Consider the following 25,840-nt stretch of genomic DNA (forward strand, 5'->3'; position numbering starts at 1 on the left):
TCTAGAATTAAAACATTGTTGTCTAATCTTTTCCACAAAGGGTCGGTGTGGGTGCTTGTTGTCATTTAACCAATCAAGAGGCCACACCTGATAATCATAGAAAATTTAAATGATCCTATTTAAAAAGGTGTGGATTTGCTTGGTTGGAAAGAAACGTGTAAAAAAAGATTGGACACCCCTGAATAGGATGTTTAAGAAGCACATGAGGATATCACGGCTAGGTGTCCACAAACTTTTGCCTCTAGTTGGTGTTATTCATTTAGATGAATTACTGTGCGAAGTTCCTGCAACTTTAGAAAAATCAGAAACATCACTTCTGTTGAACTTTAGGACGTTAAAAACATTGCATTCATGCGGCCTTTTCCAGAAATCCTAAAAATTCTTAATTTTTGAAAAATTCCAGACTAATTACTGCTTTATTCACGGACACTGTACTAAATATCATATTCTAAAAGGTCTCCGCATTTGCATGGAGATTCTTTAAAGTAAAACTATTTTGTTTTCAGTCTGCTAGATGACGGATCATTTGGCGAGAAAAGGTCATTAGAAGACCCCACTTTTCATTCAGCCGTGTTCCATGAGAGCCTCATGACTTGTGCAGAAGCAGAACTGCATTCAAAAAGGCGAACTCAATTTAGCAGAGCAACCAGTGCAAACACAGCAGAAAGCGAAAAAACTTTAGAAGTCTAGAGTACTTTTATCCGATATGATTCCATCCCTGTCCCACTGCACCTCTCAGACAAATCACCTCCACTTACTGATTGGCCACGTCCTCTGAACACACAGCGCGACCCAAAGCCTCACCCCCCCGGTGATGTACGATTAGAGGTCGCTTCTTATTTATTGAGCCCATCAATCAGATGCCGGCCAGCAAACACGCCGAGACAACCCGTCTGACATTCCCTGGATTTGTGTCCTAATAACAGCAAAGGCAAATATAGCAAGCGATTTATCAAAGCTGTCCAGCTGTAGGCTTAAGAGCCTGAAGATAATGAGTGTCACAGCTTTCGCCTGCTGTTGTACAGGCAGAGGTGCGGTCACACTTTGGACATGTCTCCTTTCCGATAGTGCCACAAGCAGCCGAGGGCCAAACATCTGCTCAGAGAAAAACCCTCGAGCCATTGGAAAAAAAAATCCAATCTGAAGCTTTGTACATTAAACGCAACATCAAAATCATCATCTGAAAGACATTTCTCTAAAACAGTTCCACTGACAGAAAAGCAGTTACTGGTTTAAACTGGTTTGTGCTCAGACAGTCACCGAGCAGCTGAATCTTCAATTATCTTCAATTAGTGCGTTTTCTTTTAATGCTTTTTTTTAATAACCTCCCTAACAGGCTTTCAGAATGATGCTATCATTAGGACCTGACCGAGTAAATCTACATTAGGGTTATTATTATTATTTGTATTATTATTATTATTATTATTATTATTTTTGATAGAGTTTACAATCGATTCTGTCAACTTCTCCGAATAAGACCTTCTACATGTGCTGTATCTGTAATTACTCGATGCGCCATTCAAAAATTGAAAACGAAAAAAACGTTTGATTTATTTATTCATGACCGAAGGATCTTGAACATGTCTCTTGAGCAGGATCGAGGTGGAAAAACTATACCTTTACTTCCCACTGTCCTATTTTACGAGTCAAACTTTAACACCTGGTACTAATTAGGTTTTACAGGTCAAAAAAAGAAGTTAAATCATGTCCTGTAATTTTCCACTTTTAAACTCATATAGCAACATAAAAATAAATGTTTTAATACAAGCAGATGTTTTCAGGTAAAAAAAAATATATATATTTACATTAACCTGGATACACAAATAAAGACTGACTGTTTCTTTGAATTCTTCAACAAATCATCTTTGATTTATCTTCAAACAAGTTTTGAATGATACCAATCAAGAAAGATGTATAAAATAAACCTGGTATACAGGAATAACTGACAACAAGCTCTCAGGATCTTCAGACGTCTGGACTATAAGTTAAGGTGGCCAGACAAAAAAACCAAATCCTTGTAGCAAATATTCTATGGTTTGATAAAAACCAAGGTACAATGTTTTGAGCATAATTCTGGCAAAAAAAAGAAAAAAAAAAAAAGACTGCATATCAGACCAACATTTTTGAACATTTTCTTTTGCAAGAAGGAATAAACTTGAAAAATCAAGTGCATAATTGCAGATCTGTCAAATATTGATATCTTTTATATTGTTTCATTTACACGCCATAAAAACCTGCACTAAAAGCTGTGTAGACTTTATATCTACTGTAACTGTTCACACCTGGTATTTTCATGCATCTCCAATGAGTCTCCACTGTTTATTTAGTAGTGAGGTTGCCAAATCCACCAAAAAGCATCCCAACACCCACAAATAGTAGTGGACACCAATCCAACTTAAAAAAACCACACACTTTTTAAACACTTCTGTATGCCACTGCATCTCTACATTTATAACCACAATTTCAATAGAGCACATTTCTTGTTAATGAACCACATACTGTTGAATTATGTGTAAAACCCAACCCCCTCAGATTAGATCTTTATGACTAAAACGATGGTTGATCTCTATGCATTGGGTGTATATTCGTATTTCTGGTTTGGTATTAAGAAACTCGAGGAAGGTGATATTGCAATAATAAGCAAAGCTCGTGTTGATGATGGAATGAGAAATCGATCTGCAGCTCAATTCCATTAAAAAAAACGTAAATCTGGTGGCACTGGTAATTCGTCAGGTTTTAATGCAGGCTTCAGGGAAAATAGTGATTCCAAGTAGAAATGTATTTAATGCTGTCCACTTTGGTTCCAATCTCCTGAGACAGATCTTAATACCAAGTCTGAACAAAACCTTTTTACATTTCACTGCAAGTTGTATTGTGTATATAACAATGTTTGTCTTCTTCTTTCGCTGCTCCCGTTAGGGGTCTCGTACACATTAACACCAGAGCAGTGGAGGACAGTAAGGAAGGAAATGTTATTCGTTACTGCACTGAAGTAGTTTTTTTACACATCAGTACTTTACTGAAGTATTTCCTTTTAGGGAGATAAAACCGTAACTGGTGGAACTGCAAGTCAACTTGTTTTGATTGGCGCTTGGTGTATCTACTGATCACCAACATACAGTTCAGCATCAGTTCAACATCAAGCAGAACATTTAGAGAGGAATAAATGATGAAGAAACTCCAGAACTCGCCACGACACACGTGACCTTATTTGCGTGATTTATTTATTTTTTTATCAAAAGGGGAAAAAGAAGCTTTTGGGCTCATGATAATTTTAATGGATATCATACAGTGACTCATTAATATCATTCTACTAATAGATCAGTGTGCTGAGAGTCACATTCGAGTCTTTTCACAAAGCAGAGTCTTGTGACAAAAATGATAATAGGAACATTACAGCCATAATATATAATAAGTACATTTGCGAATACTTTTACTGAAAGGTTTAAATGGAGCACTTTGATTTTACTGGAGTTATATTTTACAGAGTGCATGTCTACTTTAACTCAAATGCATGGTTTGTGTACTTCGTCCGCCACTGCAGCACGGTTAGACTGGATTTATCTCTCTAATCTCATTCCCGGATGAATGTTACAGTCGGGGTTTAATATTAAACAAAGCAGCTTCTATTAGTTATTCGGTAATCCTGAGCTGTGAAAGGCTAATGAGGATGCGCTGGGCGATAACAAAGCAAGAGGCAGATGGGCTTGCATCTCTTCTAATCCTCAGAGATTACTTAGCATCTCTGATTCATCACCGCTCCGAAAACAAGACACTGACTGAATTAGTACAAATCTCAGGAATGCATTCTTTTAAGCCTCCAGGTTTAAGATTTACTGAACCGTTAGTCGAAAGATCTTCCTAAGTCTGTTAAACACATTATTTGTTTTGGGGGAAACTAGACAAGAGGCTTTGTCTACAGTAATATAACAAAAGAAGAAATGAGCTGCAACAGCTTCAGGAATCGAATGCGAGCGTGCACGATTTCAGCGTAGATGAAGGACGTCTCAAATACGCGACGGTAAACTCTGAAAGGACTCCGCTATGTGCGCCGATCAAAGGGAATAGAAAGTGTCACTGTAGGAGGTATAAATAGATGGTAGCCAACGGAGGCAGAGAAGAAGCACATCTTTGCTGACCAATGAGGATGTCAAGCTTCCAGACCGTGACTTTTTGGTTTGAAGACGCCATAGCAACAGAGCGAAGCAGTGTGGCAGTGAAGCATATGGGACGTGAGAAGAAGCCCTTCTCCACTGCACCCATAACAAAATCCTTGCGAGAACAAATTGACAAGTTAAACTAGTTAAGGTTTAATAACTGCTAATGTGTATATGTGCAGCTGCTTTTTCCATCAATTCACTGTTTGATGTTCTAAAACTAATACTCCGCTAATCTTCTCAAAACTGCAGACATCCCATAATAATTCTGTTTTACATGCAGGCTTAAAGGTGAACAAGGTATACATTATATACACTATATTGCCAAAAGTATTGGGTCATGTGACATTTCCTGCTATACGTGGTTCTTTTCCAAACTGTTACCACAAAGCTGAAGGCACTCCATTGTTCAGGACGTCTTTAGATGGCACTATAATAAAATTATGCATTCACTTGAACTTGGAAACCCAAACCTGCTCCAGCATGATGATTCCCCTGTGCACAAAGTGAGCTCCTTGAAGATCTGGTTTACATGCTTTGGAAAGGAAGATCTTGCTGCTATAGAGCTCTGATCTCATCCCTACTGAACACCTTCGGGATGAATGTGAACGCTGACTGCACCCCAGGTCTCCTCACCTACATCAGTACCTGCCTTTTATAACACCTTTGTGGCTGATGAACACAAATATCCATAAGCACACTCCAAAATCTAGTGGAACATCTTCCCAGAAGACTGGAGGGAATTATAAAAGCAAATTGGGAATAAATGTGGAATAAAATGGCAAAAAAATCACATGTGTATTTATGACCAGGTGACCCAATACTTCTGGAAATAAAGTGTATGTTTGTGGATCACTGAATGGTTTATTGTGTTTGCTTACAGTGTGGCCTGTTCAAACATTACAGCTGAGCAGCGACAGCATTTACTCTGCCTGCAGAAAGAACAGAAAATGAAGCAATGAAGAAATGAAGAATGAAGGGAATATCTCGGATTATGCGCACACTGGGCGAGATCTTGTCCACCATTAACCATCACCCTACTCTACTCCACACTACACTGATAGGACACTGATGACTGCAGTAATCATTATGCAGTTCTGCTCCACACACGTTCTAGATCTAGACTTCAGAATATTATTATGTATATAATAATATGATTCTATTTAATTATACGGTATTTATTATATGTTTATTGCCATATATATATATATATATAAATCTCTATCATTTGTGATACTGTGTATATCTGTTAACTTGTGTATAGTTGTACATAGACTGTATATTCCTATGCTAACCTAGTGCTAACAATAGTATCTATCAATCTATCTATCTATCTATCTATCTATCTATCTATCTATCTATCTATCTATCTATCTATCTATCTATCTATCTATCTATCTATCTATCTATCTATCTATCAATTAGAAAGTCAGTCAGTCTGTCTCTGTCTGTCTGTCTCTCAACCAATAAATTAATCAATCAACCTATCTATCTATCTATCTGTCTGTCTGTCTGTCTGTCTGTCTGTCTGTCTGTCTGTCTGTCTGTCTGTCTATCTATCTATCTATCTATCTATCTATCTATCTATCTATCTATCTATCTATCTATCTATCTATCTGCAGCCCGACTCTTAGAATATAATTTTTTTTCCCCCACTGCGGCTGAAGTGTTTCAGCAGTGTGTGTGTGTGTGTGTGTGTGTGTGTGTGTGTGTGTGTGTGTGTGTGACTCAGACGATGACCGTAGGCACAAAAAAACACTGGGTGTGTAGGTGGGGATCTGCGCAGGGTGTCGGCGCGATAACAACAGCGATTTCAGTCCAAAGCTCTTATGCAACTTTTTAAAGACGGGTCAACTTTGTTTTGGAGAGATTCTCCACACGCTTTTTTCCCCCGCTGCGCTTCTGGTCTGGGAGAATGAAAATAACAAGCAATAATGAAAAAGTGCACATAAATATCGATCTGTTCTTCCAGTCACCGGGTTTAAGATCAACATATTTAGAGCCCTTTTTCTCTAAACAGCAATAAATCCAACCAGGGAGATGATCTGCGTCCTGTCTAAATGTGTTCCATCACATAACGCCACCTACAAAACGAGCTCTCTGAAGGTAATTGGGTAGTGACTAAAACTCAAACATTACAAGATTCGAAAATCAAACTAGACGCATCTCATTTGATGTTAAATTGGGTGTAACGCTGCTGCACTTCTCCCTCGCTGCTACTACTGAGCTTCAGACAGCAAATTTGCTTTAATGGCAGTGCACGCGGTCTAACATTTTAGTCAACATACAAGGAAGCGCATTCGTAAGCAGAAAACACTAGACTGTAGCGAAGAGCCGCACCTTCTCTGTGGAAGAATCTCAAATAACGTTCCACACTATGCATTCAGAGCATTAGCGTGTAGAGATGATTATCCATTACATTTTATTTCAGGGCACAGAGGAAATAAGAACATATTTGGGCTTCAGTCAAAAAATTACAACACAGCTGTACTATAGTACTGCTGAAAAAATATTGTATTCTCATAAAACAACAAACCTTTTATTAGGACCTCTTTTCTTTAACACTGTTAAACCCTACTGACCGACAATTTACATATTTACTTATCATTATAATTTTTTTGTTTCCTTCTCTTTGATGATTGTTGTTTATACATACATTTTTTAAAATCTGTCAGAAAGACATTTTAAAGAGCAGAAAGTGTGTGAAATTTAGGTTTTATGAGTCTATAGTCTGCATGAGTTTTTAGCTTCACCAATGTCCTAATCTTATACTCCATGGCTGGCAATTAAAAACAGGGAAGACAGTTGTACAATAACACAAGGTGGAAAAAATTTATTATCAAGCTTCTTTATTTCGTTTAAACCACTTGCCACCAGACGAAACCCAATTTCTGAAGAAATTATCAATTTCGGTGACGGCACAAAGCGAACTAAAATCCCAATGAAACGAAAACTCTCTCATTTCCATAGCCGAAAAATGTGTAGCTTTCATGACAGTAGGGGTCTTTTAATCTCAGTATTGACATTCAACTACTTCCATTTCATCTCGTAATCCACAAGAAACTCCTTTAATATTCCCAGTTATTGTTTGATCTGAACACGGCCGAATACTGCTTGGCGTGTACAGTACCAGGCGTCTTCCCTGCAGCTGATAAGAAATGCGGCATTTTGTAAGGAAAACATGTGGCACGAATGGAGGATGACTCTCAGAAGGGTCACTAGTGAAAGCTGATGGTTTATAAACACACAAACACAGTCTGTCCCTGTTCACAGGCCAGGACGTTCTCTACCCTCGGAGCTCTTTTACTCCCTTACAGCGACGCTCGGCATTCAGCTGGTGCCAATTTAACTCACGCCATTTGCCGCAGATCGTCTGAAAAGGCAGAGATTCAACCCGTGTGTGGGTGGGATTTAAAAACCGGGGCTTCCATTGCATAAGATCATTTGAATTACGCATCACGCCTTTTGGCACATCGATGTATTCATCATCAATTGCACAGAAATTTCTTGACTTAATGCTGTAATGATCATATGCATAACAATCAAAAGCATAACAATGCCCTCTGATAGTATTTGTTTTTATTTGAAGGACAGCCAAATAATAAAAGAGAGGTACATTTACTGCATCTGGCAGACGCCCTTTCCCAGGGCTCAAGGGCCCACCGGTGTCAGCTTGGCAATGCTCGAAACTGATCTCATTACCTCATGGCTTGGCAATAAGTCAAAGGTTCAATTAATCGAAATTTTATATTCACTTATACAAACTTATGGCTAGAAATTATAGACGATTTAGAAAAAGAGACACATGAGCTTTTACTTGTCGCATGAAGCTGGTGTCAAAACGCAAAAACGCAAGTACGGCGCCCTGGAGCACAAAGGGTTAAGGGTCTCACCGAAGGACCCAAGAGGGTTACTGTATCTGTATATCCCTGTTATAGAGGGTCACTGTATCTGTAAAACCCTGTTATAGAGAGTTACTTTATCTGCATAACCCTGTTATAGAGGGTCACTGTATCTGTATATCCCTGTTATAGAGGGTTACTGTAGCTGCATAACCCTGTTATAGAGGGTTACTGTATCTGTATATCCCTGTTATAGAGTTACTTTATCTGCATAACCCTGTTATAGAGGGTCACTGTATCTGTATATCCCTGTTATAGAGGGTCACTGTATCTGTATATCCCTGTTATAGAAGGTCACTGTATCTGTAAAACCCTGTTATAGAGGGTCACTGTATCTGCATAACCCTGTTATAGAGGGTCACTGTATCTGTATATCCCTGTTATAGAGGGTTACTGTATCTGTATATCCCTGTTATAGAGGGTTACTGTATCTGTATATCCCTGTTATAGAAGGTCACTGTATCTGTATATCCCTGTTATAGAGGGTTACTGTATCTGTATATCCCTGTTATAGAAGGTCACTGTATCTGTATATCCCTGTTATAGAAGGTCACTGTATCTGTATATCCCTGTTATAGAAGGTCACTGTATCTGTATATCCCTGTTATAGAGGGTTACTGTATCTGTATATCCCTGTTATAGAGGGTTACTGTATCTGTATATCCCTGTTATAGAGGGTTACTGTATCTGTATATCCCTGTTATAGAGGGTTACTGTATCTGTATATCCCTGTTATAGAAGGTCACTGTATCTGTAAAACCCTGTTATAGAAGGTCACTGTATCTGTAAAACCCTGTTGTATAGGGTTACGGTATCTGTATATCCCTGTTATAGAGGGTTACTGTATCTGTATATCCCTGTTATAGAGGGTTACTTTATCTGTAAAACCCTGTTATAGAGGGTCACTGTATCTGTAAAACCCTGTTATAGAGGGTTACTGTATCTGTATATCCCTGTTATAGAGGGTTACTGTATCTGTATATCCCTGTTATAGAGGGTTACTGTATCTGTATATCCCTGTTATAGAGGGTTACTTTATCTGTATATCCCTGTTATAGAGGGTCACTGTATCTGTAAAACCCTGTTATAGAGGGTTACTGTATCTGTATATCCCTGTTATAGAGGGTTACTGTATCTGTATATCCCTGTTATAGAGGGTTACTTTATCTGTATATCCCTGTTATAGAGGGTCACTGTATCTGTAAAACCCTGTTGTAGAGGGTCACTGTATCTGTAAAACCCTGTTGTAGAAGGTCACTGTATCTGTAAAACCCTGTTATAGAGGGTCACTGTATCTGTAAAACCCTGTTGTAGAGGGTCACTGTATCTGCATAACCCTGTTATAGAGGGTTACTGTATCTGCATAACCCTGTTATAGAGGGTTACTGTATCTGCATAACCCTGTTATAGAGGGTCACTGTATCTGCATAACCCTGTTATAGAGGGTCACTGTATCTGTATATCCCTGTTATAGAGGGTTACTGTATCTGTATATCCCTGTTATAGAGGGTTACTGTATCTGCATAACCCTGTTATAGAGGGTTGCTGTATCTGTATATCCCTGTTATAGAGGGTTACTGTATCTGTATATCCCTGTTATAGAGGGTTACTGTATCTGCATAACCCTGTTATAGAGGGTTGCTGTATCTGTATATCCCTGTTATAGAGGGTTACTGTATCTGTATATCCCTGTTATAGAGGGTTACTGTATCTGCATAACCCTGCAGAAAAATATATAAATATATAAAATATATAAAAAATATGCCTCTATATAGTAGTACATCGTATATTCGCATTCTGCAGCGCCGTCCTTGAGTTTTTGCCGCATTAGCAACAAGCGATCAGAAGTCGTCTCGGTTATGCTGATTACACGGTGATGCCGCTGTGTTCTCGGCCTGGAGCAAGCGCTCAGCAGGTGTGCAAGGATTAAAAGGCCCACATCCTGAAACCATTCCTAAAAAAAAAAACAGTTCACAATGCAGATGCCAGCTTTACAACATCAAAGCACGCTGGCCTGATCTGCATTCGTGCCACTCTTATCTCTGGTTATCTTTAGCTCATCTGGGAAACAGGGACTGGGAAAAGAACATAAAAGGAAAGATTTTAAAAAAGGATTAAAAATAGACTTCCCTCTTTGCTTTCCCATCTCTTAACCTCAAACCTCAAAGTGATGCTTAAAACCCAGCAGCCGAATCCGTACACACAACCAGATTTGAAGACATCAATCTGTCCCGAGTCTCCTCAAAGAGCAAAAAAAAAAATCTAAACATAAGCTCCTTGGGGAGAGTTTCTGCATCCTCATGCACCAGAGTGGTTTCCAGAGCAACACCGCTTCACCTTGGATATAAATTTTGTTATATTTTTAATCATTTAAACTCACAGCCTGGAGGCAGAAAAAAAGGAGAAGCTCTAAAACTACCGTGAGATGCACAGCTGAATGACCGCTAATAGCCACTGCAGAATCATTCATCTTCTCCATTTCTAATTGCACCTTGTGATTCGACTTAACACTTGATTCTTCTTTTTTTATATTTTTATTCCAGAGGAAATAATGATGCGTTTCAGTCTATGATCATCGTCATCGCTCGGTTTCTCATTAGCGCATTAATCTGTCATCACTCTCAAAGTCTACTCACCCTGATCCAGAACCTCCTCCTCCCTCTTGGGTTGCTGGAGCGTGGTGTCGTCTTTGCCGTCTTTGAGAACGAGGGGAGAGAGAAAGAGAGAGAGAGAGAAACCATCAAATGACCTAGAAATGAGCCTGATTTGCATGTAATGCAATCAGAGCAGCAGTGACTCACAGGCAACCGTAGAGTAGATGTTCAGAATCTGGTTTTTAGGAGTATGCTGTTTAACAAGATTTACATCTTTGAAATTGTAATTGCGATGTAATTATCAGCGCCACTAAAATGACTAGAAGAGTTCGGGAGATGCCCGGCCCTGCACTGAATCCTATCCTGTAATGCACGGCCATGGTGGAGATATTTTGCCCAATTCAGCACAGAACATTTTTCGCTGCTCTGCTCTATACAGAAGTTCTGGGTGTTTCTGCAAAATATTAATTTCATAGTTTTTCAACCGTCAGTGTGAAATATCTTCTAGAAAGCTAAAAAAAAGGTTCAATCTTTGGCCAGATTTAAGCTCTTGGGTCTTTAACAAAATTAATGATTCAATCAGAGAAAAACAACCCCAAAGACCAGCACGGGACGGATTCTTCAAATCCCGCTCTCGCCAAAATCGTATTTTCTCAAAACCCGCAGGTAAAAAAAAGTGTAAGTATTTTTATTTTCAATGCACTGACTGCTTTCTTCCTGCTAATTTTTAGTTTTACTTGTGTCCCTTTTCAATACGAATGAAAAAGTAAATGGAAAATAAACAAACGTTTCGTTTCGATTGCCTTTGACTTTTTTGTGTAAATGATGAACAAGGACATAAACAAAGAACTTTCCAGAACATCAACAGAAAAAAGCAGAACAAGGTTCTGTTGTGTTTGTTTTTTTCTTTCTAATAATAAAGTCATATCTGTAGCCCTCAGCGATTCTCCGCTGTCTTGCGCTTCCGATCTGCCGTGCCTGTGAATCGTTTTATTTTATTTTAGTTGCCATTGTTGCTTTTGTGCAGTAGATACATAACATAACTATTTTGCGGGAGTCCTGCAAATGATCTGATTCTCCTTTTAGTTTGTGTCGGATCCCACTGGAGCGGGGGTCTCGACCTCACGTCACACCTCGATATATTATTACACATGAATAGGGTAAATGACTAGGGGTGTCCTTGACTAAAGATTTGCATATTCGACCCAAAACTGTCTGTCAAATGAGAAACAAAACAGACGATCTTTTTATCTTTTTAAAGCCGAAATGAAAGGTGTGGATAAACATTCGATCCCTCTAACGTTTTGAAGCCACGCTGTTCAGAACATCACACAAAAATATAGAAGAAATGTATATGACACATTTTGGATCAATAAACCTAAAAAAAGAAAATAAATAATTGGCAACAGCGTGACATCGAAAAATCGAAAATTTGTTTATAGAATTACACTAGAAAGTGCGTTTGCCAAATGCCGTAATTGTAAACTCAACAATTCGAAGTTTGTGGACACCTGACCTTTCCTGCCATAAGTGGTTCTTCTTCATACTGTTACCACAATGCTGGAGGCACACGATTGTGCAGGACGTCTTTCGATGCGTTTTTTTTGCTTTCACTCGAACTTGTAAACCCAAACCTGTTCCATGCTTCTGTGCACAAAGCTCCGTGAAAATCTGCTTTGCATGGGTTGTTATACAACTCTGATATCAACCCTACTTGTGCCTCCTCACGGCATCTACATCAGTACCTGATTTTACTTTAATAACACCATGGTGTCTGAATAAGCAGAAATGTCCCTCCAAAATCTAGTGAAACATCTAAGAAGAGTGTAGGGATTTATAGGAGAAAATTTGAACTACATGTGAAATCTGATGTTCAAAAAGCAGATAAGCAGGTGTCCGCAAACTTTTGCCAATATAGTGTACTTTATATGATCTTCATTTTCTTTCATTCTTTTTTAAGAAAGGCGCCATTCTTCCTGAGGGTCACTTTACTTGCTCAAGAAAGTCACTAGACCATGACAGAAAGTCCCTGCTGGATTGTCCAATTAGACACTATTCTATTCAGCACTAAATGAATTAAAACACAGAAGGGAATCGGTGTGTACCTTGATTCTCTGAGCCGTGCACCATCATCTGGTCTGGCGTTACGACGATGGGGACGTTGGCTTCGTCAGGGATGTTCCGGAACAGACTGCTGCTGCCGTGGTCCATGCAGTCCATGTAAGGCACGGCGTGCTTGCTGTCCATATAGTACATCATGTAGAAGTTACACATCTCGTCGTTGGAAGTGCCGCTGGGAAAAAAAAACATAGCCATCACATATACACACTTTTTCTTGAATGAGGTTGTTTTTACTCTCACCTGATTGTTATGTAAAGACATGTAGACCGATTTTTTGTTTTGTTTTGTTTTTTGAGAAACCCAATCGAAACCGAATTTAAGAACAAAAAATGTCGAGAGTTAAAATTCAGAAGAACTTGTAAAAAAGGTGACGTTCCCAAGCAAGTTGTCGAATTTCTAACACAGGATTGGAGAACATATGTGTTATGGTCATGTGACCTAGTAATTAAGTAACACTACGTTTTTTCGTGTATCTGTACTTCGTTTATTTATATACTTTATGTTTCCGTTTTGAAAGATTTTAACTGTAACTTCACAACATTTCAAAGGCAAATATATATTTTTTTCACTCAACGATATTTTGCGAAAGCAGTCGTTCCTTTTTATTTATGAGGATCAAAACGTAACTGGTCAAACACGCAGCGAGCGACCAATCAGGGCCGAGCACACGCTCTGTTTTACACGTGTTCTGATTGCCACTTGGTGGCATCTACTGATCACCAACATACAGTTTAGCATCAGTTCACATCAAGCAGAACATTTAGAGAGGAATAAACGATGAAGAAACTCCAGACTCGAACTCACCACAGCAGCCGTGACCTCGTTTGCGTGATTTATTGAAGTAGTTGAAAAGAAGGTTTTGGGTTCATGATCATTGTAACAGAAATCAATCAGTGTTTGAGTCATTAATATCATTCTATTAATAGATCAGTGTGCTGAGAGTCACATTCGAGTCTTTTTACATCAACTGAGTTTATTAAGTAAAGAATCTTGTGATGAAAATGATAATAGGAGCATTATAGTTATAATAAATCATAGTACTTTGAATACTGAAGTGCATTTGAAGGGAAATACTTTTATACTTTTACTATAACGTTTAAAGGTGGTGAAGCTCTTTTACTTTTACTAAAATAACCATGTTTTTTTGTACTTCATCCACCACTTTACAACAAATTAATGAAATAAGGGGAAAATAATGAAGTGTATGTAGTAGGCATGGAGATTTGTGTGTGTCGGACACCTCAGTCACTTCAGTCTACTTAGTTAAGTAAAAGGCATATATCTAAAAAATCCTTTCCTAATCTGAGCTGAAGAAGCAGCCAACAGAGTTTTAACGTTTTCTTCATCATCATTTCATCACGCCGTCACCCCCTTTTCAAATCGCGTCTTCGCTAAAAGCAAACGAATGTGTGTGTTTGTGTGTGTTTGTGTGTTTGTGTGTGTGTGTGTGTGTGTGTGTGTGTGTGTGTGTGTGTGTGTGTGTGTGTGTGTGTGTGTTGGAGTGGTACTCCGGGTTGCTTCCCATGGGATGGCGTTCTCCGCCTTTGTGCACGTCCGGAATCACCATGGCAACAAGAACGGGGAGGCAGACCCGCGTAACACGCGAACACGCAAACACACACCCCGAGCACACATGTGGACCCAGTCACAGAAGAGAATCATGAAAAATGCATGTTACCCTGGAGACAACTTTCTTTTGTGCTTGACGGTTCTGCAAACACACTAGAGCTCGCACGCACGCACACTTATAACACACACACACACACACACACACACACACACACACACACACACACACACACACACACACACACAGAGTAACCAAGGAGGAGCTGTGACAAGAAGCCACACTGGGTTGGTCAGCGAGCAGCACTAATGACCACCTGTCACACACTTGGCTGATGTGTATCTCAGTGCAAAAGATGAAGACACGGGTCCACCCCATACACACACACACACACACACACACACACACACACACTCCAAGCTACAAACCTATTCATTTCCATTTACGACGCGAAGTTCATCACAGAAATTCATCATGCGATTAAAATATTGGCATAATTGCACCAAGAAAAATAAAAAAAATACAAAATTACGACTTCAACTCACCCAATTTGCGTCTTAGTCGTCTTTCCCTCTCCTGTGAAGACACAGCGAGCAGCCAGTAGGTCTCCATATCGCACGTCGATGGCGTTGCTGGCCGGATAAAATGCCTGCAACAAACACACAGCTGCTACTTCTTCTTAAAGAAATAAAAAAGCACTGCTGAGGCAAAGACTTTTCACTTCACTGTGTTTTGACAATTACATCCCAGCAGACAATATGGATCTGAGAATACCGTATAGAATAATATGTATCTATAAAACGCCTGGATTGCTTTTTTTTTTCTAAGCATGGTGCGTCTTTTCAAAATAAACCCGGGGAAAAAAAAAACTTTTGTGAAGGTAAAGGCAATTTCATGGTTGAGCTAAGATTCATTTAAGGAGACTCTTTTCATACGTTTGAAGTCGCGGCTCTGTGAAAAGTATTGGGGGGGGGGGGGAACATCACAGAAAGTCAGGGGTAGAAGAAAGGAAGCACTTGGACGTGCGAAGGTGGAAATGCCCCGAAAAACGCTCCACCAATCCTATTTGGAAAAGTGCGATTTTTTTTTTTGTTTCGTGAGTTGCACTTCACCTCCTGTTTTTTTTTTTTTTACCTCAGAAAGCAAACATTTGTTTAGACTTCCTGAAACAGCGCAGACGGATATTTGGGTCGCGCTGCTGCCGGTGAGGGTGCAGTTTGCAGACGACGAGCGTCAAAGACAAACTCGAACCACCTCAGGGAAAATGTGGTGGACAGTACATGTAATCATGTAAGTACTCATGTTAGTTCTCTCTCTCCAGTGTTCTGTATTGTTGAAAGATTTAAGATCAAACTCTTGATGTCACCCCAATGAGGATGGGTTCCCCTTTTGAGTCTGGTTCCTCTCAAGGTTTCTTCCTCATAACATCTAAGGGAGTTTTTCTTTGCCACAGTCACCACGGCTGCTCATCAGGGATAAACACACACCATTCACCTTGACTGTTGATTTCTGTAAAGCTGCTTTGAGACAATGTCTGTTGTGAAAAGTGCAATAGAAATAAACTTGACTTGACTTGACTAAGTTTAAAGCCTGAACCTAAAATACATGGAATTGACTTTTCTTTAGTTCAACCTCTGACTGCAAGTCTATAAAATGTGTGACACAAAGTGGAAATGTTTTAACTGTACTGAATATTTTACAATTTCTGGATCTGTGTCACAGAGCCTGCTGGCTCAAGGGCATTAGAAATGGATTTTAGCTCCAGCTTTTTTGTTCCCCCATCCCTCTGCCTCTTTTTTTATGATTTCCGATGATCAAATAAAAGTGATGAGAGTGAAACATGGATTTGAGGAGATTTCTTAAGGAAATAAAAAGGCATTATAACCTATCAGGAGACCCTTCTAGATCAGTGGGGAAGGGTCTGATCCTACAGTACAAATGTACAATATTTATTCTGACACGAAACTGATGAGATTTCCTCAAATCAGCAGTAGCAAAAACTTCTATCATGTCTATCATTTCTATGATTTTTAAAAAGTACTGTATGTATATAAGTAGACGATGTGCACGAAGGCCAACAAGGTTTTTCTTACAATTAAGAACTTCAGAGTAGCATTCAGAGTAAATGTACGTTTTCCATTTCTGAAATATTCGCAATTTGCAGAGAGTGGGCGTCGTCAGTTCGGGATGGATTTTCAAATCCACGTCCGCTAAACTACATGCGACGCATTGTGTTAAACGGAAACGAATTTTTTCAAACATCTGTCATTTTAAATGCATTAAAAAATACTTTAAAATCACTGTTCTGCTACCTTTTATTTTATTTGCTATACCTTTCATTTTAATTTTGCATATTAGAAAGCGTTAAAATTAGTATGTCATTTAAATATTAAAACTACTGTTGGAAGTAAATATATAAAGTATAATAATTGTATAGTATATAATTAAAATTTTCATTTTCCGTTTGCACCAAAAATGAAAAAAATGTCAATTTAAATACAGAAATACATTTCTAAAATGAATTTTGTTACGTATATTACGCTTTCATACCTCTAGACTTTCATTATAAATGGAAATGTGTGTTTCATTCTTTCTCAGTACTGGGAGAAAATGTTATTCTTGATAAAATAAAACTAAAGATATACACTATAGATGAGTGAATAGAGATTCGGTTGTTTAAGTAGGAAATAAAACCAGGGTAAGTAACAGCAGTAGTACAGGATGCTGCATCACATTTGGAGGTACCTGTGGTAACTGTGGAGACTGCCGGCCAATCAAAGACCACTGTCCGTTTCGAATCCTGTAACCACTAACGACTTTACCTGAGGAACACCCATGAAAAAATTTCAATTACATTCCAGTCTGTTGAAAAATACTGCAATTAAAATCATTCGGTTTGAGACTTAATGCATAATGAGAACTCACCAAGGCGATGTGTGTGGGTTCTGAAGGCAAACGGGTACATAGGGTATGATGAGTAGGTGCAAGCGATGTCAGCATTGGTTACTGTAAGAAAACAAAAGAAAAAGAAAATATATATAGGATTTAGATAAGATATAAGTCATTAAAATAACAGGTTTTGCAAATTATTTTGAAGGATTCTCAGTTTAAATCCTGAAATAACCAGGTCGCATGTGTTTAGCAGTTTGATTCGCTCTTTAAATGGTTTCCGCCTCAAATAGAAACAGTTTCGGAGTGTCAAATTGGAAGGCCGCTCCTTGGCGTACCTGTCTTTCCTGGAGGGATGACTGTGTCCACAGACATCATCAGGTACATGCCAGCAATAAAGGGCTGTCTAGAAAGAAAAAAGGAAAAGGACATCAGATAAACCTCGATCGCATCGTTTCACAACGCATTTAATGTTCATCGGAACTGCAAAATCTTAAAGGGAAATGAGTTCGCACTTCGTTTGGCGAAACCGTAATCCCGTAACGAGCTTGAAGATTGCACAGAGATTATTTCAATGTGGATTTGTGCAGCTTTTTTAAACCGTTTCGAAAAACGACGGATTCGTGTTTCTAGATGAAATCATAGAAATGATGGGCGTTTATGTGTAACCAAATATCTTTCCTTCGTGTATCGGCGCTCCGTCGGCATCATTTACAGCAGACCGGAACAGACAGACGCTCGGATCGATAATCCGCTTCTGTTATAATGTCACTTAGTGCTAACGACAGCACCCGCGCCATTACTCAGCGATAAGAAATTCACCTTTGTACGTATATTCTTTAAAAAACGGCCGATAAAACGGTGAATTTACCTCCTGCCGTGTGTCAGTAAGTAAAGCAAACCATCGACATGAAGCATGAAAGCATTAAAGCTCTTAAATGTCTTTTTCTCCATATTTAAATTGCTACTTCAGTCATTTTGCCCAATTAATGGCACGACACCAAGATAATTGATGCAAGACCCATAATTACATGCTTTATGGAAGAAAAAAAACTGCCCTAGGTTGATGGATCTAACAGCCTATACAACTTCAGTCAATATACATGGGGAGTTTGTAGGAAAACAACTGCGTAAATGGATCCAATTCTGCCAACCTTGTTATTATTTCCAATTAAGTCTTCACAGTCGTTCGACATAAAACACTACAATCCCGGAGGAAATTCTAAAAATGGACAACTTTTCGAATGCAGTCATGCGAAGAATCAATAACGGCATAAAGAAATGGAACGAGGATTGGAAACTTACGGTTTGGAAGTCATTTGTAGATTAAGTCCTGAGCAGTCTTTATGGTGATCTGGAACAAAGGCAAGACAACATCAGCCCAAAACCGTTCATCCTCAAAAATCTGATGCCGGTGTTGGTTTTAAAACAAAAGCACAGTCGAGAGAATAATGCATGGATCAGCAGTTTTGCCCCCAGATTGCCAGCTCTTCAAATTTAAGAATCCAGAAAAAAAAAGAAGTGATGGTACAAAAGCCCAGCGTTGTCAAAAACTTGACTGGATCTACCTGTACACTGGAACGTGGTTCGCCCCCGGGGGGGTGAGGGAGGGATTTTGGGTCGGATAAAATTATTCATAGAGCTTCAAACGTTTCCTAAGCTTGACTCTATTTTTATCCTATTTTATCAGAAGCTTTTGGTTGCTGTGCACCGAAATTTACAGACGAGCTGATCAGAATGAAGGCCAGAGAGAAAGTGATGTTATAAATCCTTCACAACTGAACAGTTGTAACATTACACCTCATTAGCAGGAGTGCGGAAGGGGGCTAATGCACTGTATAATCGTTATCATGGCTTTGCTTTAGGTCAGAAATCAAACTATTGTTCGTTTACAAAAGCGGGGTTTTGCGTGACGTCGACCCGCGAATGCAGACGCGATGGCTGGATCGCGTTCACATTAGACCGCAGTCGGTGTGAAAAATTCATCCCAAAAATGTTTAATAGGGTTGGAGCTCTATAGCTGGAGATCTTCCACTCCAACCAACGCATAGCACATTTTCGTGGTGTTCGCTTTGTGCGCAGGGGCATCGTCATGCTGGAGCGGGTTTGGGTCTCCGAGTTCAAGTAAAGGAAAAATGTCATGTTACTGCATCCTGTACAATTGTGTGGCTTCAGCTTTGTGGTAACAGTTTGTTGGAAGGAACCACATAAGCCTGGGAAAGTCGGATGTGTCCCGATACTTTTGCTCCTGCAAGTAAAAATTAATCAGGCAGGAAAAACTTTACATAAAAACCTACCTTTAAAACTACGGACATCACCATAGTGGATTTGCAGCACAAAGTAGGTAATCCTGGTATCTCCTCCGACTCTGAAGCCGACATCTTTGTGGGAAAGAAAGAAGAAAGATGCAGGAAGGGTGAGATCAAATCACTATGAGATATACACAGCTAGAGAAAGCTGGAGGGTGAGAAATAAATCATGGATGAAGAATCAATTACTGTCCTTGTGGTTTCTCGTTTCTGTCTCGGTGGAGAGCAATTACAATGGTCTAGAGAAAATCCTCTGATTATTAATGATCTCAGAAGTTTGCTATCTCTGCTGGAGTCATTGATAATATAAGGGACAGTTTGAAAAGAGTTACACAGACGGACAGGGGGATAAAAAAAAAAGACTAATAAATGGAAGATAGAGAAAGACATGGATCATAGTCTGAAGAAAGAGATTACCTTTAGGGAGCTTAGTGGGTGGAGCATTTCTTGCCCAGGCATACATTATCTTGGCCTCATCCTCACATGTGCCCTGTTCTGTCCCACAATTCCTGCACAAACACACACACACACACACACACACACACACACACACACACACACACATTTCTCAATACAACCACCTGCCGCTGTTTCATTATTCACCATCCAGCTAAAATGCTCAGAGCCCTGAAGGGTTTAGAAGCGATCACAGACAACAAACATGTTACATCATAGACAGAATTTACGGTTAAACCATCGCTCGGTACTTCATCAGTTAGAAATGTGAAAAATTGGAAAAATGTCCTATGTGAGCTTGAGTTAATAAACAAAAATTATTTTTATATTTGCCACTGAGAAGGTGCTGGCACTAAATATAATTCAAGACGGAACCTCGAACCTGGAATGTATTGAGTCTAGACTGCATCTCTGTGAATAGATTTTTATTTAGTTGTTCCCAAGGAATGTTGTGCAAAATATAAAAAAAACGCTTGCGTGATCGAACGACAAATAAATGCAAAGCGGATCCGGAATAAACTACAAGACCTGTAGCTTTTACTCTCGGAACAGCCACAGTTCTTATTTGCGCAAGTCCTTTTGTAAACTTTACTTTGAGATTCTGTTTATGATTGAATCAGATAATTGCTGCAGATTCTCAGCTGCACCTTCGTAAAATCACCTGTTCTACCACACCCCCGAAAGTGTCGTATTGGATTTAAAGGTAAAAGGACGGTTTTTTTTTTGTCTCGTGTACTTTACAGCACGGTGAAATTCTTCTTTCGCATATCAAAAGCGATGGAGGAAGAATCATCCACGATACAGCACAGAGGGTTAAGGACCTTGGACAGGGGCCCAAGAGTGGCAGTACTGGGGCTTGAACCCCTGACCTTCCTATCAGTAACCCAAAGCCTTAACCACTGAGCTACCACAACTTAGATCTGGTGCCTGATTTAAACAGGCTGTGTCAAGACTCAAACAGGCTGTGGCATGTGAACGAGAGAATATAAGCAAGCTGGAAGTGTGTTAAGAAAACATTCCATTATTATATTACAAACACGAACCTGACAGTCAACACAAGACAAGTTAGGCCTCTGATTGCAGCTGTTAACTGACAGGAGTGGAACCTGATGTGCTCTTTCACTTTTGTGTGCCATTCGCATTCTGAAATGCTTTTTTTTTTTCTCACCATGGTTGTTCAAGAACCATTCTCGTAAACGTTTTATTCTCCAAAACTAAACACATTTCACCAATGACAAGCATTAAAGCATGCAATCAGCACCGGGGAAACTGGTCCTGGGCCTCAAACCATCCGATGATCTCTGAAATATGCTGTATGTTGGTCAAGAATGTTTGTATGGCTCTTAATAATGAATCATACATTTGCTAAAACAGTCATGACCCGTCGAGCATCAACAGCATTCACTTTTTCAGTAGTTACAGGAGCTCGTCTGTTGAATCGGACCACACGCCCAGCCTTCGCTCCACGCGTGCATCAATGATCCTTTGCCATTCATGACCCTCTTACCGGTTCACCACTGTTCCTTCATTGGAGCACTTTTGATAGATTCTGACCACTGCAGACCAGGAACATCCCACAAGAGGAAAACCCAGACGTCTAGACGTCACAATTTGCACTCAAATCCTTTCACTCGCCAATTTTTCCTGATTCTAACATCAATTTTAAGGATTAAATGTTCACTTGCTGATGAAGAGATAATCAGTGTTATTTACTTCACCCCTTATAAAGTTGTGATGTTATAATGTTAAACCTGGTGTATAAATACATTTTGCTATTTAAATAAATTTGAAACAAATCAACAAATGACTTTATACGGTTTTAACAGCAACACAGCCACAACAGGAAATGCTGCCTGATGTGCAGTAAAAACGACTCCACTAACTGCTCAACACGAAAAGGAGCGTTTCAGGTTTAAGGAGATTACAGGAGTTTGGGATGTTTCCTGCTGTGCTAAACAGAATATCAAACAGCACACAAAGGCGTCTGCGTACAACGTTCACGACAACGTTCACTCCATTTCTTGTGTTGTTTTCACTAGTCATTACTGTGCAATTATATTTAGTCCAAGGAGCCACTCGTGTGCTGGTTGAGCAGGAAACGGAAAAAAAGATTTATGTTTGTATTGTTACTGAAAAACCCGCACATCACACATCATGATGAAGATGAACGAATAAATAGAGAAACATCAGCCATCCCTTGCATGCTGATTTAGTTTTTTGTACGGCATCGCATTTTGTACTGTGTTGTCGCCTTAATGCCTAAAATCACTTTAATAAATGAAGTGAATGAAAGAAAAGGAGAATCCACAGTAGCGCCTATTAGAAATGCATTTATGCTTCGTAAGTCGTTGAAAATGTTTCATTCAGATTCTATTTCAGATATCGACTCGTCTGTGTGTGATGAGTCACATGACCTGGCCTTTTGTGTGTGTGTGTGTGTGTGTGTGTGTGTGTGTGTGTGTGTGTGTGTGTCTCCTTTCAATCCAATGATCTCTGATGATTCATGCAGCATTTCTTGATCCTCACACACACTTTGCACTCGAAATATCCGATGCTGTATAGAGAATAATGGAGTCCCGAGACTTAAAGGAAGCTGCATTTTTGATAAAATGTATCTTCTACTAACGAGAGCAGTGACAGATTCCCGGAAAGAAAAAAAAACTAAAAAAAAAATAAATAAATAAAACGTCTGCCGTAGTGTTTCGTTCAAACACACACTCTAAATTTAACGCTGCTGCGTTTCATGGAGGAGGCAGTGGATTGATTTGTGGTCTCGTTAGTGTGTTTAAAAGCAGGCTGTGTTCAAGCATAGGAGTGGAACGTTCCCTCTCTGATCTCCTGACCCCGAATCTCTCCGGACGAAACGCTCCTCGACAGAAGGATATGTGGGAAGAGCTGTGAGGCGGATATGAGAAATCCTCCTCACCCCCTCATCTAACCCACAACCCCACAGGGCATCTCTAACAACCCCTGTTGTCAAGCTGGATGTGGTTGCCCTGGTAACAGGCCGGTTTATTAGCGTCTTCCCCATTCTCTCTCTCTCTCTCTCTCTCTCTCTCTCTCTTTCTCTCTCTCTCATTTTTTCTTAGGAGGACAACGTATCATTTTCTGTTATGTAGAGCATTCGGACCAGAATACGCGGTTTGGGTTTCTAAATGGTACATCGCTAAGACTTGTGCATAAAGCCAGATGTAATCGATTAGGCGCTCTCCGGCAGCTCGTAACGATCTCTTCACTCCGTTTGTTTTTATAAGTTTAGAAATTACACTCAACAAGGCTGTTGATCAACTTCCCTAATGAAAAACGGCTAATCTGTTCGTCAGGGAAGCGGCGTCTTCGTTTCACAGGGCCACATAACATTTGCCATTGTAAACTGATCAGCATTAGAGACATCGATCACAGACGGAAGCGGGAAAATAAAGCACTTGCCAGTAGCCTTTGGTGGAGTAGGGAGTTCTACAGCCGTATAAGAGCATGTGGTGCGCGGTTTCCATGGAAGCATGGGGCACAAAGTCCACTAAAGAGAGAGAGAGAGAGAGAGAGAGAGAGAGAGAGAGAGAGAGAGAGAGAGAGAGAGAGAGAGAGAGAAAGAGAGAGAGAGAGAAGAAAGAAAAGTTAGACGTACATAGAAATCTTAGAAGGAATACATTTTTTTTTTTTTTTTTTACAAAAACAAACATTAAAAGAAGACGAGGTAATATACGTCTTTACAAACAAGTTTACATTTTTAATCAGTCTGATTCATTTGCATTGTTTAACCAGAAGATAAATGATTCAAATTGACAACAATAACTAGGATCAATAATCAGAGTCTCATCAGCAGAACAAAACAAATGCTGAATCGGATATAAGAGCAAAAATGTGTGAATGTATGAACTGGAAAAATCACAACTGTTCATTGTAAGAAAAGTAAATATAGAACAGCTAGTTATTATTTAGACAAACGTATTGGGACACGTGACCTGTTACTGCCATATGTGCTTCTCCAAACTGTTACCACAAACCTGGAGGCACACAGACGTCTTTGGTGCCGGTGTGATCGAATTTTGCCTTCGCTTGAACTCTGAGACCAAAACCTGTTCCAGCATGGCGATGTCCCTGTGCACAATGTGAGCTCCATGAAGATTTGTTTTGCATGGGTTAGAGTGGAAGATCTCCTGCTATAGAGCTCCAAGCTGTTCAAGCTGAGTGAACCCCACTCCTTCTTACCTCATTAGTATCTGACACTATTGTGACGGATAAACACAAATGTGCACAAGCACACTCCAAGATCTCGTGGAACATCTTCCCAGAAGAGTGGAGGAAAACATAAGAGCAAATTCGGACTATATGTGGAATGCGATGCACAAAAAAGCACATACCTTATACTTATGACCAGGTGTCCACAAACTTTTGGCAAAATAGTGTATGTTCGTTTATCTTCCATTATCTGGCTTAAGGTGAGCCTGACTATATGAGGCAGGAATACATCCCATATCTGTGCCTTAATCCTGAACTTGTCCTGTCACTGAAATATTCAAGTTTTCTCCGCTTCCTGTCTGCAAAATCAGAAGAAATCACTGTGCTCCTGCAAACTCAGCAGCCTGGCCTCCACAAGAGCATCACCACGGGTGGAAAATCAATACATTGATTTTGATTGATGCCTCGTTCCAGACTTCTTTTCAGGCAAGCTAATGAAGTTATAAATAATGCATCATTGTCTGATTGACAGCTGGACCTGAACCATCCCACTAAAAAGCTTCAAAAAAGAGAAGGTAATACTTCAGATATTGCCATCATGTCTGAAAAACTGTGGTGGAAATGAACCTTTAATGCGTATAGAGGGGGAGGGGTTACAGAAGTATTATTTTGTCAATGGTGTGTCGTTTCGAGGAGCCAGAAAGTAAATAAACCCCAGGGCAAAACGCAGGTCTTACGATTTGCGCATGTTCAAGGACGTGAGCACTTTCAGACGTTTGTGTGGATGAGCAACTTTTGGGAAAGGATTGAAAACGAAAGCGTAGAAAGCGGCGTGATCCGGATTAGTGTAGACGTAGCCTGAGAGGGATGGGCGTCGGTGAGCTCGTGGATGCAGAAGAGGGCAGATAGCACTCTCCTTTAAACATATTGAGCTGCCTTGCGAAACAGCAGCAGGGTTGAATGGATGCTGTAATTGGTTTCACGTGTCTCATAGGAAGCATGCGATAGCCATCTGCCTCTTCACGGGTTTGCTGATGGAGTAGAGCTGGATAGTGGAGTGGAAAAAGATTTTCAAGTTGGGGAAAAAGTGCTAATGAGGCCTGCAAAAATGATCTAACGCACTATTAATAATACAACATATTAATATTGGGCAAAATGCCTTCATTCGAGTGTGTATCAGGATCTAAATCAATAGAATGCACATAAAAGAAGATTATAGCAGAAATGTGAGACTTGACTCGGGTCAAATCCTCTCTGACTGAAATGGGATCTGTGGGCACAGTGGGTAGTAATTCTTACTCACAGTCCCTTTTGCTTTCTCTCACACACACACACACACACACACACACACACACACACACACACACACATGGCCATTAACACTCAGTCCACACTGAGAGCAGTCTGTAATGAAGTAGCACAATGCTTTGTCATTAATCAGAGCTCAGGAGTGAATTCTCAGTCCCTGCCTGGACAGCAAGGAGACAGGATAAAGTCATCACTTGTCAAACACTCCTGCACTACACACACCAGCTAAACACACACACACACACACACACACACACACACAAAACCATAAGTAGACAACTATACGTGTGGCTTGTTGCCACCGCTGGCTAACATCAATGCTCTCGTTAGTCACCTCACTGAGCAGCACTGAAAACGG

The 25,840-nt window shown here is 39.8% G+C and overlaps 1 protein-coding gene across 4 annotated transcripts in view; it reads right to left on the minus strand.

The window, feature by feature from the left end:
- pam (peptidylglycine alpha-amidating monooxygenase) overlaps positions 1 to 25,840 on the minus strand; it is a 65,835-nt gene that overhangs the window by 22,420 nt on the left and 17,575 nt on the right. For all 4 annotated transcript variants that reach the window (XM_083568111.1, XM_083568110.1, XM_083568109.1 and 1 more), the window contains exons 5-14: positions 23,425 to 23,512; positions 19,957 to 20,048; positions 19,528 to 19,611; positions 18,536 to 18,584; positions 17,569 to 17,636; positions 17,267 to 17,347; positions 17,087 to 17,163; positions 14,887 to 14,990; positions 12,759 to 12,946; positions 10,696 to 10,755 (exon numbers count right to left, since the gene is read on the minus strand). In XM_083568111.1, the coding sequence (XP_083424237.1) occupies positions 10,696 to 10,755; positions 12,759 to 12,946; positions 14,887 to 14,990; positions 17,087 to 17,163; positions 17,267 to 17,347; positions 17,569 to 17,636; positions 18,536 to 18,584; positions 19,528 to 19,611; positions 19,957 to 20,048; positions 23,425 to 23,512 (891 nt within the window). The remainder of the gene's footprint in view (positions 1 to 10,695; positions 10,756 to 12,758; positions 12,947 to 14,886; positions 14,991 to 17,086; positions 17,164 to 17,266; positions 17,348 to 17,568; positions 17,637 to 18,535; positions 18,585 to 19,527; positions 19,612 to 19,956; positions 20,049 to 23,424; positions 23,513 to 25,840) is intronic.

This window comes from Silurus aristotelis (assembly GCF_946808225.1).
Source record: "Silurus aristotelis genome assembly, chromosome: 18".
NCBI classification, from domain to species: domain Eukaryota; kingdom Metazoa; phylum Chordata; class Actinopteri; order Siluriformes; family Siluridae; genus Silurus; species Silurus aristotelis.